General features: G+C 40.7%; 1 protein-coding gene across 2 annotated transcripts in view; it reads right to left on the reverse strand.

Moving 5' to 3' along the window:
- SYNPR (synaptoporin) overlaps window positions 1-19,704 on the reverse strand; it is a 295,868-nt gene that overhangs the window by 160,316 nt on the left and 115,848 nt on the right. Inside the window, exon 1 of one of the 2 annotated variants that reach the window (XM_086367053.1) lies at window positions 12,756-13,036. The exons of the other annotated variant lie outside the window; for it this stretch is intronic. Coding sequence (XP_086223179.1) covers window positions 12,756-12,779 — 24 coding nt within the window. The 5' untranslated portion in view covers window positions 12,780-13,036. Of the gene's footprint in view, window positions 1-12,755; window positions 13,037-19,704 lie in introns of those variants that run through there. 2 annotated transcript variants of the gene reach the window in all.

Here is a 19,704-nt window from a genome sequence, read left to right on the forward strand (position 1 = left end):
TTTTAAAGAGGGAAAAAAGAACAGTGATAAATCCAAGTGCAATGAGTGAGTTTAAGAGTGAGTTTCTACTGTGTTTGCAAAATATAAAATATTAGTATTTTCTAACACCATCAGGTCCCTCTACTCTATTTTTAAATTGTGGATAGAGCACTTAATATGATCTCTACCTTCTTAATAAATTTTTAAGTTTACAGTATAACAGTTGACCCTGGTACAATGTTGCACAGCAGCTCTATAGAGTTTATTCACCTAACTTGATGGAAACCTTATGCCCAGGTTTCCCTACGTTTGATATCTTCTAATTTCTATCACCAACCCATCTGCACATGGCAGATATCAAGGCTCATCATGATGAACTATACAGCTCTTAGCCCTGAGGAGCTGGAAGAAAGAGGCTAAGAGCTTTCAAAACATTACTGTCTTTAAAATCATTATTATGAGGAAAATCGCCCTTCAATCACACCGCATTATTTATGAACCAATTTCTTTTTAACTGACTATCTTAACTTACACTTAAGTTGACACGTTTGTGGATAAATATTTGCGCTGCCAGGGCCTCGGGGACACACACATTAGCAAACCTTGTGTACTATATCGTTCTGACGTCAAGGACAGCTGAATACACTGGGTGTTTCCTATTGTTTCCTGAATCATATTCCATGTATAGTTGGGGGGAAATGTAGCACTGTGTGTGTGAGTAACAAAAACATAACCAATTATGACTGTAGAAAATTTCATTGTTTCATTAGAGAAATAGCTGCAAGCAGAGTTTGAACAGTGTAATGTGAATTTTAACCTCAGTGTTATAAGATGAGAAAATTAATGAGGCTGTTCTACAGTCCAGAGGTGAACAGGGTTCCAATGGAGCCCAACTGTTTTCTAAGCTGAAGCAGTTAACATAAAAGTTAGATCCATTTCTAATATATTTCTCTTTTAATATATTATGTCTAATATTTTATTACTACAGTTCTTGTAGCATTGTTTGTAAATTAGCAACAGAATAAGAAGGAGGGATGTTATATCTTCAAGGTACATTTGCATGTTCAGCTGGTAGAATTCACTAGGCTGTAACTACAATTTCGAGTCAGTAAAAATAAGATGTTTCTGAATTTTAATCAGAAAATGTTAAGGGAGAGGTATTAGGAATAAAATGCTTTAAAAGCCCATTCTAAAACTTAAGTTGTTTTGACAAATGCCTTTTGTTGCAAATTGTTTTGAAGCTGATGTTCCATGCCTCATCAATTCCATTTGCCATTATATTATTTATTTCATTTTCATTCTCAGTACCGTCATATTTAGACAATGGTAAGACCTTAAACTTAAAATAACCTCAACGAGTCCCTACACTGCATTCAATATCCTAGAGCCCTGACTTTTACTTTATAAGGTTTTGCAGAGATTGTCAAATAAGGAGAGGTCTTATTGTAGAGTCCACGTTGAATTTGAGGAGACAGGATCTGTGTATCTTCATGTACCAGAGGTATATCTCTAGTCAACTGAAATGGTTTTTCTGAGCCATAGTTTCCTTGCCTTGATAGAAAACTCAATATATAGCTAATATATTTATTTCCTGGGGTTACTGTTAGTATCACATGAAATGATGCACGACTTTGTCAAGTTTTAGGAAGATGGAAAGGTGGTACCACTGGTCATCAAGTCTTGAACTGATTTAAGATTTTCCAAGAGGCTGACTCTTCATTTTTAAGAAAACCTAAAGAGAAAAATCCTAAAATTCACCAATGTGAAAAATAGTTATGTACACTTCTAAAATATTTCTGGAAGTTTCCCTTGATACATTTATTGCTGAGTTTGATTTATAAAAATACGGTTTGAAAGAACAGTTCAGCCTCTCTACCTGATCTGTATTTCTCCACAGCTCTTTCCATGACCTAACATTTTCTTTTCTTTCCTTTCTGTCCCCCATCTCTATCTTGCTGAGTAACACATTAGACTGCTGCATTTACAGTGTCTGTGGAAGTTACTTGCACTTAGGAGAATCTTAAATGTTTGTTGAATGAATAAATATATGAATGAATGTTATGAGAAGCTACCGTTGTTGTTCAGTCGCTAAGCCTTTGTGACTCCATGGACTGCAGCACAACAGGCTCCCCTGTCCCTCACTATCTCCCAGAGTTGGCTCAAACTCACATCCATTGAGCTGGTGATGCTATCTAATCACCTAAACATCACTTCTAAAAATATTCAAAGTAGCTTTTCCTTTATAACAACTAGCCTTTAGTTTCATAATTATGTCATGATTATATAGATAATTTTAGGGTAGTGATCTTACAAAATTTCACTCAACAATAATAATTATATTCTATTTAGTGTAGTACTGCATGTCACACACTTATATATACTATTGAGAACCTCAAAATAGCACCTCCCTCCCCCTACCAATGCTGAGAATTCTTTCCTCACTTCTTTCCTCACTAACAGAAGGCACTTAATTAAAAGTTACGCAGCTAGTGGGGATTGGGAGCCAGAATTTGAAACCAGGGTTTAGATGGACCATTCCACAGAGATAGTTTCTCCCCAAAGAAGATTAATTAAATGTAAAAATTAAATGTGATTTAATGTTTATCTGACGATGTCTTTACTGCATCTTTGTTCTGGATAAATACCTTAGGAAAGATACTCAGTGTTAATTAGACAGTTGTTTTCTCTTGATGTTTGAAGACACTGTTACATCACATATTTTGGCATTTATTGCTGCTTTGAGGAGTCTACCTTTAATCTAAGCATCATTTAAAATAAATTTCCCAGGTAATTCTGATGTAGGTGGTCCATGCCTAGAGAAAACAATTCTGGAGATAAGAGAGCTTAGAGCTTAGACTTAGAGCTTCTAGAGAACCTTCCTTCCTAATAGCTCCAGGCTCTTCTATAGGGTGACCCTCGATTCCATTCATGTGGAGGGTTAAAGTCCCCCACTGAAGACACAGAACAATGAAAATCGGGGAGATCAAACAACTGGTCAGTTCACATCACAACCAGAGCTGGAAGCCCAGTTTTTTGACTTGTTCTAGAGCCGACCATGTAAATGTACATGTGAACCCTGTGGACATCATCAAAATGTGGATTGTGATATTCAGTAGTATGAGGTGCAACTGGAGATTCTGCATTTCTAACAAGCTCCTAGGCAATGCCAATGCTTGCTGTCCCCATCCCATCCTTTGAATACGAAGCTCCAGAAGCAGCTGGCTGTCCCTCTTGAAACATGCCCAAGGATTTAAACATATTTAAGGATGCAACACTCCTGGTCCCACAAGCTCTAATTTACTCCAAGAAGGATCACTATATTTCTTACTCTGTCCCTATTGTTGAGTATTTTCTAGAATATGAACCAAATGAGGAATGTCCTAATCAGGCTTTCACAGGTTATCTGTGTTTAAGAGCCCAGGTTGGGGTCCAAAACACCAACTTATAGTTTCAGAATCACCACTTATAAAATGTGTGATCTTGAATAAGTAGCTACATCTACATCTCCTTTACCCTATCTTGAAAACACTAACAATGATCCCTCAGGATGCTGCTGGGAAGGATTAGACTGTGTGAAATCCAGAGCACAATGCCTGGGAAACAGTAAGCGCTGTCTAATTGTCAGATACGTGAACTCTTAGCATACTGCTGTGTGACCCTCATTCTGATATTCCTAGACTTATGAAAGGAGTCCATGCCCTTCAGGATTTTATGGGCTCTAATCCTTCCCTCTTTGAACCTCCTTAAAGAGTCATTATAAGGATTAAATGAATTAATATGCATGAAACACTTGGAGCCGTGCCTGTCACATAATTAGCACCCAAGATGGCTTAGCTTTTATTTTTAGCACTTACTACAATTATAATTAAGTCACTTTTGAGGGGCTTTTAAATCACCTCTTCCCCCATTAGACAGCGAATCTTAGGAGAGTAGGGACGACATCTGCTTTAGTCGCCTCTGTATCCTGCATCTTAACACCGCACCTGGCACACAGTTGCTGCTCAATAAATACAACAGAAACATAAATGAAGGAGTGTATGAACAAATGAAAGAGGGAATGATAGAGAAAACATTCTTTCCTTCTTGAAGAGACCCGCAGGGAGGAGAAAGGATGAGAAACTCTCTCAGAGCAGAGAAGCAGTGGGAGAGAGAAAAGGCAACCACGTTGGGAACCTGGTCTGGGGGAGGTTTGGAGGGGGTGTCTTCCAAATTCCTTGGAGAGTGAGGAATTTATAAATATCAGTCAGAGCATGTTCCCGGAAAAAATACGAGTTAACCGAGTTTTCAGATAAAATACGTCTGGAGATGCTTTGAGGTAAATAAAATATGAGACTATGTATAAAATAGATAACGAATGAGAGCCTAGTAAGTAGCACTCTAATCAATAGTGTATTGATTAGGGAACTTTAATCAATGCTCTGTGGTGACCTAAATGGGAAGGAAATCCAAAAAAGGGGATATATGTATATGTATAGCTGAATCACTTTGCTATACAACAGAAACTAACACACATTGTAAAGCAACTATACTCCAATAACATTTTTTTTTCATGAAATAAAATACGACAAATGAGAAGCCTTTGAACTTCATACAACAGGGGCCAATGAGAAACTCAGAGAAGGCAGCAAGAGGCTCTCCTGAACTTTTATCTTCACAGAGGAAAAAACTGGGATCTGGCAGTTTGTCCAAGGGACTTTTGGGATCATGTGGAGGGAGGAGAGGGTTAAGGCCACACAATTACTAGGTCAGAGGTTGTGTGAACCCCCCTTTTTCCAACTTCTCACAATGAATGGGTTATGCCTGAACAGATGGCAGGGAAAGGGTTTTCGAGGAAGTAGAAAGGGAAATACAAAAGAATTCTTTGAGCTGAGCTGATCATAGGGAATTGCTTTATCCATATTGCATTTGGTTTTATTATGGTTATTCTTCACTGAAGATACTCTGTCTCTGCAATTTATAATAGGAACATAAATCTCCCCTTGAGATGGAATTACCCAGGAAACCATTTCTAGGCTACTTTAGACCCATCCCATTACTGCAGTCATTTTCTTGGTAGACTGGGGAAAACATCCCCCCTCACCTCTTGCACTCATCAAGGGCACCGAGTGAAAACTGGCAGCACAGCAGACTTTGATTAGAGAGGGAAGGAAACAATGATACTATTGTCTAGTCTGTGTGGTCTCAAAAGGGTTTTCTCACAGCATATATGAAAGCGATCCTCTCCAGAACTCTGGAGAAGGGACCTATTATTCCCATTTCACAGATGAAGAGAACTGAGGCTCCGGGAAGGCTAATGAATTGTCTAAGACCAAGCATACTTGTAAGTGGCAGAGCCAAGATTTGGATCTATAATACTTCCTCTCCTTCGAAGTTCAATTCTTTAAGACAATGTAGGCAGAAGACAACTTTCCTGATTGGCATTTTACTACAGCAATATGCTTGGAATGCCTTTTATCTTGGCAAAAGTGACAAGGGTCTCACTAGTGACAGATATCTTTTAACAGTTAGTCATCAGATGAGCAAGGATGTGGGCCCAGGTTCCCTCATCTGTGAAAGCCCTACATCGATCCAAGCTCATGAGTAAATGTGAAGAGCACCACTGCAACCTACTACCTGTCTTTGATGTGCTCTCCATGTCTATGACGCTTTTTAGATCCATTCAGGAGCTCAATGTTTCCTGTAGCCTCTAAAGAGGCTGAAATACAGTTAAACTAACCCCCCAAATTCTTGGGTATACCTAATTAATAAAAAAACTGGGGTCCAATCTCAGGCATCCAGACATTTGGTAATAACTCAGAACACATATATTTCTCATATGTACCAGGTCCATAAACTGGCCTTTCTGCATCTGAAATGATTCTTCAGCTCATTGGGCTGGAAGAACAACTGAGCTCTGCTGTTAACACCTTTCTGCACTGAATTCACCATCGGGCCTGGAGAAACGCAACTCACCTTGCAGGGCTTCAATTTTCTGACTTAAAGAAATTAAGGTTTAATATTTTACTGTCACTGTCAGATGGTTTGAGGATGTCATCTCTTCCTGCTGGGATGCTGACTCATAAAGTAGGTATGCTGCTGCTACTGCTGCTGCTAAGTCACTTTAGTCGTGTCCGACTCTGTGCGACCCCAGAGACGGCAGCCCAACAGGCTCCCCCGTCCCTGGGATTCTCCAGGCAAGAACACTGCAGTGGGTTGCCATTTCCTTCTCCAATGCATGAAAGTGAAAAGTGAAAGTGAACTCGCTCAGTCATGTCTGACCCTCAGCGACCCCATGGACTGCAGCCTACCAGGCTCCTCCGTCCATAGGATTTTCCAGGCAAGAGTACTGGAGTGGGGTGCCATTGCCTTCTCCGCAAAGTAGGTATATCTGACTTCAAAACCTGTCCTCCAACCACTCTGCTAGACTGATCTCTAAGGCTTCCTGTGGCTTTTGCCATGTATCACTCCATGCTCCTTGGGCAACTGAGGATGAGGATGAGGAAGGGAGGCTGCTATTCACTATGTGCACTGAGGGCAAAACCACCCAGTTAACAAATAGTAAGAAGTAAGCCTGTGGACCTCCATCTGCTGCTACACTGCCATTATTTCCCAAACAACCTCAAAGAGGACCTGTGTGCTTTAGACATACCTACCTTTATTTTCTCACTAAATTTTATCAATATAATTTTGTAGAAAAACTCTAGATTTTTGAGTCAGGACATCTGAGTGTGAATCTAGGTTCTGTCCATTATCAGTTGCAAGCATTTGGGCATAAAATGATTTTAATGTCCATTTGTTCATCTATTAAAAGGTTATGATATTTTCCATTTCCTCTTTTGGTGATTTCTGAAATTCAATAAGACAATGTAAGGCAAGTCAGCATGGTGGTAAAGTGTTATACAGAAAAAAGGAATATAGTAGTAAAAACAAAGACTTAGAGATGCCTTACTTATCTTTGTTAGACAAGTTGCACAGAGTATTTGGGGAAAACCACTTAAGAATCTTAGAGTAAACCATGCAGTGAAAAGTAGGTATGTTCAGGGAAGATTCCATCAAAACTGGTGGTGAGTACTCAGTTTCTTTTAAGAGTCACTTGGCATTGCCTGGAGATGTTTGGTTCTCACAAACTTGGTGGTGTGTTGGGGGGCAGCTGGCTACTGACATCTAGTGCGTAGAGGCAAGTGGTATAGCTAAATACCCTGTAATACATACAACAGCCATACATACATACAACATCAATGAATTATCTGGGTCAAAAATGTTAATAGTGTCAAAGTTGAGAAATCCTGCATGAGTTTTAGAAGCTAGTGTATCTATGTATTCCTGTGTTCTAGCATCTAGAGCTGTACTTGGCATAAAGTAGACACCCAATATATATATACATGTTTTCTGAATGAATGAACATGCGAATGAACACCCACAGAGAACTTGATAATGCCAGACAGAACTAATTCATACTGCCAGTGAAAATCTTATATCCTCTAGGCACCTTCTCTGTCTACTCCTCTAGCTTCTTTACTTTTCTTTTCTGTCAGAGCTTTTCTTTTCTCTTCCAAAGTCAGGTAAGAGTAAGAATAGCCTATCAAATCTGAGGATACCTGGGAGCTATAAATAATGCTTCCCCAACCACCCTCTTCAGAGCACTCCCTTTCAGCTGGACAGTCGTCACATCAGTAAAGAAACGCATTCACTGTCATTCCTTCACCGAGCCCGAACACATAGGACCAAAAGCACATCTTTCCTGCAAATGTCTTCCCAGAACAGTTCAATTATGCTTTTAGAAAGACACATCCTGGCCATGAAAGAGAAACTAGGTTTAGATGAGAAAATGGAAAATGAAGGCATTTAGTTCTAGGAGCGCAGATATTTTGTCTATCTGTTCATCACTGTATCTCCCATGCCTAGCAGGGTTCCTGGCATGTGGCAGGCATCCTTAAATATTGGCTGAATGTAAGAATAGCCTGATGAAGTCACACTCCAAGCCTTCCTTCAAATCTGCCCTCAACTAAAAAAAATATTTTTGGTCTCAACCATTCAATTTCATAGGAAGGCAAATTGAAGGTCATAGGTTTTGAAAAATTATATCCCTTTTCCTCCCTTATCCAAAACTAGATAAAGATATATAGGTTCATCATTGAGATGTGGCCGTTAACATGGTGACTTAAACAGTGCTCACAATAATAATCTATATTGGGCATGAATGTTCTTAAGGCCATGTTTTACCAGAAATAAAACAAGCCTAAAATATTTGTCATGTCTTTGCCAGAAAGCCTACATGGAGACAATGTGTGGTACTTTGGGAGGATTTAAACATTCTGTAAGCAGGGCTGAGGAAGTCACATGGTGACTATCAATAGAAACTTTTTACCCCCAACCTGCCAGTCCCTCCCAAAAACCCTAATGACATGATTACACACTTATATTGGCCAACCCAGAGCTCCCTAGTGAACTGACTGCCCTGTGCTGGGAATAAGCTTTCCAGAAGCCATAGGAGAATGTGTTTGAAGTTGCCCAGGAACCATTTCCCATTAAGACTTTTGGCTAGAATCTGTGTTAAAAAATGATCACTGTAAAATAAATTAATTATGCAGATCCATTAGTCTGCAGAGTAGAGAGACTGAGGTGTTTCCATTTTCAATTCAACCTTAGTCTTTTAAAGATTTAAAGGCACACCAATGACCAAGAGCTTCTTCTGAAAGAGAGAATAGTTCATGTGCTCCTTTCAGGCTCAAAATTCTCCCTGATTCCATTTTCTTAGACAAGTATGGAACAGGACCACCAGCTCTGTTTGTACACTAGCTTAGAATGTTTGATGACAAATTCAAGCCTCATCCAACACATTATGTCTTAACACCAGATGCTTCCTCCATACTTAATAGATCGTTTTTAAGCTCTTAAGGATCAACATGATTAAGTACACACATCCACGGCCAAAGAAAAGGCAGAAGGGAATGTAGGTAAGATGAAATACAATCTCTATGTGATTTATATTGGATTTGGTCACCTCTGGGAAGAAACATCTATCTTGTAGATGAAGACTGACATATGATAACACTTAATAAAACTGTCTCTAAGTTTAGTGTGAAGGGGTAAGCTTATATCTGATAAACACTGTGGATGAAAACAACATTATGTTTTTAAAAGTGCTCATGTGATGATTGTTCATATATTTAAAACCCATAAATGCTGTTGGAAACAACAGGTTGATTTAAATTTCTTTTTCCTCACTGGCTATAATACAACACCCTGATTAACCACACAATTATTATTTTTCAAGAGCAAGGGAAAGAGGTAATAGAGAATTGATAGTTACTAACCTTGCCTCTGACAAAAATAACAGTCATTCTGGAAACATTTTATTGGGCACTTTACTCTGAACTCTTAATTCACTAGAAATAACTCAAAAGCTAACACTAGTAGATGCGGCAGTCCATATTGACCAAGAAGTCAATATCGTGTCAACACTTCAAAACTGGACTTTTAATCCTCCCAGTTTGTGATGGGTTGTTTCTGTTTATTTGTTTGCTTGTGTTTTTAGATCCCTCTGGTTTTGGGTGAAACAGAGCAAAAGTGTCCTAAGCTCAGTTCTCTCTCTTCTAGCAACATTTTCATCAATCACAATCTCTCTCATTGTGGGAAAAAATGCAGCATTTCACAGGTTCACCTTATGAAAGGTGTGCCCTGCCTCTAGCCTGAAAACTGCCAGTGGGGGAGAAATCTCAAACATATTGATTCTATGTCAGTTGCATTTTCCTCCCAAAAGATCCATTTGAATTTTATTGGATTAAATGAATTTCAAATGGGGGGGGGGTTCAGTGCTCAGGTGCAAAAGAACGCATCTGGGACCTCTGAATTTCAACTTTGTCACGCTTCTCATCATGCTTATCGGCAGCTGTTTTCATTTTTTAATTACTCAGGTGGTATAGATGCTTTGCAATATTCTACCTGAAGGGCCACCTCCGTGCTTTCCAGCTGACCACAAAGTGCAAGAAAATAATGCTGAGGGTGAATTAAAAAAAGGTGAGAATTCTACAAATCCTCCACAAATACATCAATTCAGCAGCAACTGCTTTTTATATTTTCCCTCAGTGACAAACAGATGCCTTGAAGTATTGATATGTATGTTATCATTGCATCTTTATTTTGACTCTATGTTCGAAAGATTGAAAAGCAAAGAGATGGATTTCTTATGATCAATTTTAAAAGCTACCTTAATTTAGCTACTACTGCATATAGCTCTCCCTAGGCTGGCTCCCTTTCGTCACATCCACATCTTTGTAGTTGAGTGGAAATACAATACACATTCTCCAGTTACAAATACATAATTTGCTTGTAGTCACAAAAGCACAGCCTGAGAAGGAGGCTATGCAGTTTTAAAAGAGAGAAAAGCACTAATAAAATATGGGGTGTTATTGTAAGCCCCTGCAAATCACTGCAGACTGCCTGTAGATTGTACTGATGAAGTGAAACTCTGAGGGGAACGATGAAGAGCTTGACTCCAGAATGAGTCTGCCTGGCTCTGAGTTTCATCATTATCACTGTGTGTGTGCCTCAAACTTGCCCTCTGTCTCTGTTTTCTTATCTGTAAAATGGGGAGGTAATACGATCTCCATCCTGGGATGGCTGTGAAGATTCAAGGAAACAAGCCATGCAGTGTTTAGCACAGTGCCAGGTATACAGTAGGCACTTACCGAATGGAAATGACGGATGCATCCTTTATCTTGCTAAACAGAATAAATGGTCTCATAGTGAAATAAAAATTCCCGTTGTTATTCCCAATGTGGCACAAATTTCTATTCCTTGGAAGAGATTACAACATTACTGGAGGGATATGGCATTCTGGACTTCTCCAAAGGGATGCTTTTAAGACCAGGCGTGCTAATCCTCAGTCACACAAAAGGTCTTGATGTCTTCAAGACACAGATGCCCCATTGCTCTTCCTCTGTCAGTGGATGTGAGCCTGCTTGGAGCCCTAACACTTTTGTCAACTGGTAACCTAGAGGACAAGATGCTTTCACCTGCAGGGTGCCACCCCCTCACATCTGCATTCATTTCTATTATTGAACAGCTTCAGAGGACAATCAACTCTTTTTACACCTAACAATTTTGTACATAACCTGTTACGACAGCCACGTAAAGAGAAAGATGACAAAAATATTAAGGGATCCATTGGGGGAGTAGGTGTTGGGAAGATGAGGACAGATGTTCAGTGCTGTTGAGTTTACTTAGTACTAAATGCCAACAGCCCAAGGATTAAAGCTTTCTTTTTTCAACAAATTATCAGCTAGGGAACACTTGGTTCCCATGAGGATTTATGCCATCTAATACTGTTGACACTAGGAACATGCCTATTTGATCAATAAGAGGCAATGTAAGTTCATATGGGTTTGGAGGATTTTTAAAAAATATATAATAGCTTTTTTAAAAAAAAATTATTGGAGGATTTTGAGGCTGAACATGATTAACCAAAATTTAAAAATCTGTTTGTCAGAATGAGTAGTTTCATTCCAGCTTACAAAGAGTGTGTGAGGGGCTGAATGTTCAAAAGAAGATGTGAGGACCACATTTCCAGATTCCTAGACACTATTTCCATGAGCTGCTCCTAGACAACCTCAGGATCTGAATCATGGCTCTTATGGAAAAGATTCTATGCCTAAGAGGTCTATTCACACATGACGTTCCCAACTTTACTTTCAAAATCTCTGAAAAATAGAACTACCCCTTTTGCTTCTTATTCAATGATGCTTTAACTTTCATTATAAATGTATTCTCTAATCCATTTCACCATGAACAAAAGACAATGCAGATTTGTTGTCTGTGTAACAAAAAGAGAAGATGAAAGCCTCAGTTTGTTTCCATTAGAGCAATTACTTAATCATCTTATCATCTCTGTCTAGGATAATTATATTAATAGACTTTCTCTCAGACTTCTGAATTAACAACAAAGAATTCAGATCCTTTAACACTTTCTGGAAAAAAGAAAAAAAAAAAAAAGCAGTTAAGCAGTTAACCAGGTAATGCCTTGTAAAAACCATAACCAGCAGTGGTGAGCAGGTCATGGATTTGCACTGGTATGAATTTAATAACAGCAACTTCTCTCTTGATCAGCATCAGACATAGAAACAGGAGAGCCGGGCTGGGCATCTGACAGATGGTGGCACAAGTACACAGCTCAAAGAAAGACGGAAGAGGAGCAACAGCCACTCAACCATTAGATCTTTTCACAGAATTCTGGAGTAATGATCTGAACACGTTCCATAAATTCAGTTCTTTTCAAGGTGCACGTACCTGATCTTAAGAGAAAACTCATCCAGCCTACTCTGGTTTAAGACCTCATGAAGTCAGCATAGCCCTTTTGGCACAGCACACAATATTTATCAGCTATTTATGGAGTTTAAGAAATTCTTGCTCTGACACTAAGGAGGAAACTTTAATTAAAACGGCATGCAGGCAGGTTATGGCACAGTGAATATACTTAAGACATTAAACACTCCTGGTGGGAGGCAGAATGACATTACATTTTTATGAAGCCAGATATAAGTTGGCTTTAATAGTTTCCTTACTATGTTCAAAGACACCCAACACATTCTTGAACAACCAAGATAAGCATCAGACTACCACACAGCACAGCTCTTTGGTTTAAACAGATGAATACAAGCAAGCATAGTAAGAGAAAAAAAAGACGTTATCACTAAAGATGTCAAAAAATGATATTTGGAAAGATAAGTGACTGTACAGTCTAAATCTATGCAAACACACACACAACCAGCTGTAAATCAAGAGAGATAGAAACTTACCGGAGCAAATATCACCATACACATTTACAAAAGAATTGATAATCCAACTTCCCTCTCCTGAAACAAAATAGAGGCTGTCTCATACTAAAAATCAAGCTTCTCTGTCCACAGCACCAGCCACTGGTCCCTCTTTTTATGAAGCAAAGGAGGAGAACGAGAAAATCAATGAGGAGGGTAAGGGAGATGTTATACCAATCAGGTAGCAGCTTCTGCCTTATTTGCAGAGAGATGGCAAAACGGTCATATTATTAGACAGTGACAACCCACAGCTGAAGTACAGCAACCTGATACTTCCCTCTGGTGAGAGGCTGCCTGCTTTGTGGGAGGTGGTTACCATCCCACACTTGGCTTTTTGCTCCCAACTGCAAGTGCGGGACTGGCTGCTTTGAGTAAGCCGCCTGCATCACCCAGGGAGCACAGGCTCCCCCTTGACTCTGCAAGCCCCCTCCTCCCTTCACCCAGTGCTTAAAAACAAACTGGGAAATCAAAAGGAGCTGGGATTTTGTTGTGTCTGGGGTGCATGGGGGAAGTGTGGTTTTAGAAAATCCTTATGAATAGATTTGCATAGATTTGGGAAATGGGTAGGTATTTGTTTTAAAAATTGCCCCTGTTTTTATGGAAAAGTCTGGATGTGATGCCTGATCCCTTTTTGGGAAATTCATACCACAACCCTAAATAATGAGGAAGGTGATGGCACCAGAAGACAGGCTTTTCAGGCTCTGGCTACTGGGGAAAGGACAAATGATGACTTGGTGGGTTTTCTGTCCCAGGAGTGTGACTTAAAAGTCTCCCTGGCAGGTTTCGAAAGGTTTCGGTGTGACCTGGGTCTGCTTTATCTACAAATGGGCCTCTGCGGGAGGGGGTTGGCCCAGAAAGTGTGCACATCATCCCAAGACAGCATATTGGGGGGTATTGGTAGTGAATTCATGGGGAGGCTCCCAAAGGTTAGATGTTCTCCACACCAGCTTCCTGAGGCCCTCCTCTCGGGGGTCTGCACCACAGCAAAGGAGGGAGAAATCCACAAGCCTCTTTCCCAGCAAGTTCCCTACTTCAGGATTCCTCTGGGGACAAGAACAGTGTTAGGCTGGCCCAGGCATCTCTGCTTCATCTTTTGTGTGAAGCTCCCTTCACCTGGCTAGACTTTTCATTAGTGGTTATTAATTCAGAATCCGTCCTGAGTCTTTCCTTGGGTCCCTCTCTCTGCCTCACACACAATGGCACCAGCACGGCAACAAGCATCACAACACTCATCATCTCCTTCCTCCTGTTCTTCCTCTTCCAAACACACGATAACAGCTCAAGGAGGTCGGGGGACCAACCAGACAACCAAACCTGATGAGGGGTCAGGGTTCCAGCCTCAGTCTTCCATTGTCTCGTTCTGTAACTTGGGAAATATCTGAGGTCTCCAAGCCTCAGTTTGCCCTTCTTGAAATGGGCACACTTACACCTCACAGAGCTGTTAGTGGAGGGCAGTGGGGAGCAAATGAAAAATGGCTACAGTATTTCAACTCAGGTACAACTTGGGCTCAGCATCCTCCAGCCGCCTGTCTCCACTTCTTCCAGTGATAAGTCTGCTCCTCACAGGTCGCCCTCCAGGACACGCAAGAAAGCTTCAGCCTGTAGGTGGCCCCTTTGAAATTCTGACAGGAAGCTCATTCCACCCCCACCTGTACTCTCCTCACTGCCACACCTTACCTGCCAACTGAAAAACCACTGCATTTCAAGAAGAGAAGTCACACAGGGGAGTAAACTACGCAAATGAACACAGAAAACGCAAGCCAAAAAAAAAAAAAAAAAAAGACTGAGAATCACCTGGCATTTCCATTAGCTTTCAGCAAGCATTTGTGGAATAAATGAATGAAAGGCTGACTGAAGGAATAAGGCCCCTCTGCTAAAGGCCACAGTGCCTGCCAGGCAGCTGGTGACCAGCAGTGCTCCAGTAAGTTAAAGACACGCAGCTACAGCTACCCACCTGTGGGGCACAAGCACACTTTCCAGTTTCTTTGGGTGGACAGTGAGTCATTTTCATCAGCGTTTTGAATATTAAGAACCCTACTTCCAGGAAAAGAAAAAAAGGTTTGTCTTCCACATCTCAATGCCAAATATTTCCTAAGTATTTACTTGTGTCAGGAACTAGTCTAAGTTTCTGTTGTTGTTCTGTGTAAGTGGTTATCATGTGTGAGCCTCACAAAACTGTGAAGAGTTACAATTTTCATTCTGGTTTAAAAAGAGGAAACCAAGATGCAAAGAATTAAGTCCAAAGGCAACAGTCAATAACATAAAGCCACGGTTCGAAGCCAGTTGAATGCCAGGTGCCAAGGCATTAACCTCTCTGTTACAGACACCACACTGTGGCATTTACACTTTCATTCACTCAGGGTCCAGGGTGTGCGGAATCCACACATGGATTCCTGGACCTGAAATGACTCCACAACTCTTCCCACCACATGGATTCATACCACAGAGACTGGGAAGCCCAGGAATAGAAAGAAGGTCTACCAAGCTGCCAAAGCCCCAACCTGGGCTCTCCATTCTATGTGGACTTGACCTTATTTAACCCGTGGCAGATGGACAACGCAAGGCCCAGTATCGGGACTGCCAGTGGCCTGTCCAGTGACCCTGGGTATGTCCCTTCATTTACCCATCTTTCAGGTTTTCTCAAGTTAAATGGAAGGGTTTCCACTGAAATCTCTAAAGGGCTTTCTGGGTCAACGTTGGCTAGATAAAGTTCTAAGACTAAGGGTTTGATTCTATCCTGCTGCTGGGGTGAGCTGTCCATGCCTCCTATTTTGTTCAAGATAAAACATCAACACTCTCTCTGGCTCCCCTGCCACCTCTTCCCTCCACTTATCTCTCAGCTGGGCTACTGTGATAGATCCCTAATTGATCTCCCTGTCTTTACTCCTATCCCATGAAATCATTCTCCATGTTGTCCAGATTGAGCTACTAAGAATATAGATTAGATCACTCATTTGAAAAAAAAAAAAAAAAGAATTTCCTTTGTTGTCCAATAGGCTTCAAGTAAAACTCAAAGTCTTTATTGTGTCTTCAAATCCTGATGTGACCTGCTACCACCTGCCTTTTTGTTTTTATCTATTTCCAACCCTCTCCTTCCCTACTCTTCGGTCACACTAGCCTTTACTGCCTTCTCACTTGCCGTTTCTTCTGCCTGGAACACTCTTTCCTCAGATTTCTGCCTGGTCTCTTCCCTTGTCACTGGATAGTTGGTTCTACGGTCCACTCTTTAGAGCAGGAGTCCCTAACCTCCGGAATCTAGTGCCCGATGATCTGCGGTGGAGCTGATGTGATAATAATGGAAACAAAGTGCACAATAAATGAAATATACTTCAATCATCTCGAAACCATCTCCGCTCCAGCCCACTCCATGGAAAATTTTTCCTTCACAAAATTGGCCCCTAGTACCAAAAAGCTTGGGGACCACTGCTCCGGAGGGTCCTTTTTCCCTAACCACCACATGTAAAAACATCCTTTCTGTCTCCCCATTCACTCCCTTTCACAGTGCCCTTTATTTTTGTTGTAGTGGTGATGGTCGGGTTGGGGTGTGTGTGTGTGAAATACGGGTTTTTGTACTTCTTATTGCCTGATTTGTTCTTAGTTACTTGTTTAATTATTGATTATCTTCTCTTCTTTGAGATAACCTCAGAGAAAACAGGAAGTCTGTTTTGCATAACACCATATTCTCCGTGTTTAAGAGAATGTGTGGCACGTAGTAGATGTTTAATAACGTCTCATGCATGGACCGATTAATCAGCACAAGAACGACTCAGTGTTGACACAGAGTAAAGAAACCTGCTTCTCAAAAGAGCTTTCTTCAGGTGAACAGAGGTGACTGATTCACTCATATTAATGGACACAGACTGTTTGTACTTCCTCATATGGGGAATCTTCTTGAAAGGTTGTGGACTTCTGCATTATGTTGATTTAAGTGGAGGCCATGTCAAAGATAATGGAGAGCTCCTTCTGTAAAGTATTCTGAGCAGATGTTCTATAGAAGCGTGGGTGCCCAGGGTTCAATTCTTCTAGACTCACATGGATCTTTGCATACCTGACCGGCATCAGAAAACAAACAGTCCTAAAAGCCAGCCACTGAGACTGCCCTTCCCTCCATTCTAGCAGACAGCTGAGACAGTCAGCTACCACTCTCTCCAACATGCCACTGGAACTGACAAGAAGAAAGCAATATGCCATTGTTTGATAGTTTTTATTTTGGAAAAATGATATTAATATTGTCACTACTGCCTTAAAAATAACATTTATCATTATTAGACTGTTCAAAATAGTGCAGTGTTCTCTAAATTGGGCTTTTATAGAGAAAATAAAATAGATGAAAACAATCCGTGAGTCTCTGCAAACATCATTAGCAATGCTAATTTCCAATATGGTCAGGTCTTCAACTCTGATCTTTCAACTGAGTGTGGCCTTCAGACAACTTCAAATGATTTTGTTTTCCCTGAACTGAAATGCTGGTCTCCCTTTTGGTGGACATGCCTCTTGGCAAATGCAACAGTTCTTTTTCCTTACAGCTTCTATTTCCAAACATCTGGCTTCTCAGAAGGGGTCCTTTCAGGCCTGTTTGCTTCAAGTTTAGACAGTGGGAGGTCTAGCTTTCTAAGCATTTAGCAAACACTGAGAGGAAAATTCCAGCACCAGGAGAATCTCTCCCTCCGCTGCCGTGGGAGGAGCAAGGTAATCAAAGACAAGAAGGCTGCTCTGGCCACACTAATAAATGGCCCAGGGTGTTAGCTAAGTTCCTTCCATTTAGCTCCCAAAACAATTTCAAATCTTTTGAACTATAGCAATGAGAGCACTTATATCCAATCCACTCATGGAACAGCCTTGAAATCTTTAATTGTGCCTTCCTTACTCTGACTGCAAACAGCTCCTAGCAGGAGTAAAATGCAGCTATTTATTTATTCTGATGTGGATGTAGAGAGGATCAGGGGAGAAATTTCTAGACCTCTTTTTAAAATTTTTTTCTTGAAGGAAAAAGAGTGATTTCTTCCAACTTTATCTTTTTTCTTTTTCAAATACCTAATGCAATAAAATAATATCAGTAACATTTGAACATTTATTAGGTTACTAGCTTTCCTCAGCCAAGTTTAAGGCTGCCAAACAGAAAGAAGTTGAACACAGATGAGAAGTGTGTGGAAACAAAAAAAGCTAAGAAATATAGTAGAATAAGGTCCGAGGAGTGTTTGGATGCTTGGGTGGAAATGTAGCCCCAAATGATAGTAGGAACATAAGGGCCACAAATGATAGTGAAAACTGCAAATGAAACACAGAGGAAACAAACTTCTGGTTACTAAAGGGGAAAGGGAGGGGAGGGATAAATTAGCAATTTGGGATTAACAGATACACACTAGTGTATATAAAATAGATAAACAGCAGAGACCTACTGTATGGCATAGGAAACTATAGTCAGTATCTTATAATAACCTATAATGGAAAAGAATCTGAGTAGGTCTCTCTCTCTCTACATATATATATATACATGCATACATATAGAGAGTCATGTCCGACCCTTTGCAACCCTGTGGACTGTAGCCTACCCGGCTCCTCCGTCCATGGGATTCTCCAGGCAAGAATACTGGAATGGGTTGCCATTTCCTTCTCCAGGGGATCTTCCCAACCCAGGGATCGAACCCAAGTCTCCCACATTGCAGGCAGACGCTTTAACCTCTGAGCCACCAGGGAAGCATATATACACACACACATATATATAACTAAAGTTACTGCACACCTTAAACATTGTAAATCAACTGTACCTCAATAAAAATTAATTTTAAAAATAATAAAACAAAAAATAGCAAGTGAAAAATGGTTGACACAGTCTCTGAAGACCATGCATCTAAGCAGGATCACACCATATTCATCTGTGTATCCTCCAAAGCAAAATGCCCGGCACAGAGCAGCCAAGCAAAGACGATTTGTTGAATGCAGGAGGACAGAGGACCTGGGGGCAGACACCATACTGGACAGCTTCTGTATGTCCCTCCAGCTCCCCTTTCCCACCCATTCTGTGTCCACCTAACTGGACCACATGGATCAGTGCTCATCTCCGAGGCTTCCCAATGAAGGGGCAGCCAATGGGAGGCACTGCCAGGAAGTCAGAGGGTGAAAGGAAACTGAGGTCTGGGTACTTACTCTCTTGGTCCCTACTGATGAGTATCTAAGTTGCTTCTGCCTCTCTGGCAAATGCTACAGGTGCTGTGAAGTTGCCTGCTCCACACACTTTCTCTGTCTCTCTTTCTGTCTCTCCCCTCCCGTCTCCTACACCCATTTGATCCTTCAGGCCTGGGATGCTAACAGCTTCTTTCAGTTGCTATCCTCTAGACACCACTGCTTTTTACTTTAGTTAAGTTCTGCCTACTCCTTTTTTTAGACTATATATATTTTAAAAAACTCCTCCTTTAAAAAACAAAACTCCCCTTAATCACCCAGTTTGAGTGTGCCAGCTCTTTCCTACCTAGAACCTGACTATACAAATAGGTGGATCCAAGTTCCATTCTGTCCCTTACTCCACGTAGTGTTTTCACTCTCCATAATCTATAAGATCCACTGCTTATAAACTACTACATGCAGAGTGTAAATACAGAGCAAACATATGATATCTAACAATGTGGGGACACTTACATCTTGATACTCTTTGCCAGCTTCTGTTTGCTTTATAGAGATTAACACCTGGCTCTTTGATTTTTCCTCTAGAGGGAAGAGCTTGTCAGTCACGTTTCAGAAAGGAAAGAACAGCCCATGCCATGTTCAGAAAGACTTACCAGATGTTCCTCTCTTGAATATGAAGGAGGTATAGGAGTGAAACTGAGGCATAAAGTTTAAAGTAAGTAAGTATTTGTTGAACTGACTTTGAGTGTCTGCATTTCTGAATATTCATAGGACATGGGTCAATCTACTCAGTCTATAGAGCAGGACT

Source organism: Bos grunniens, chromosome 22 (assembly GCF_055505025.1).
Source record: "Bos grunniens cultivar Pamir isolate PY7600 chromosome 22, Bosgru_T2T1.0, whole genome shotgun sequence".
NCBI lineage: Eukaryota > Metazoa > Chordata > Mammalia > Artiodactyla > Bovidae > Bos > Bos grunniens.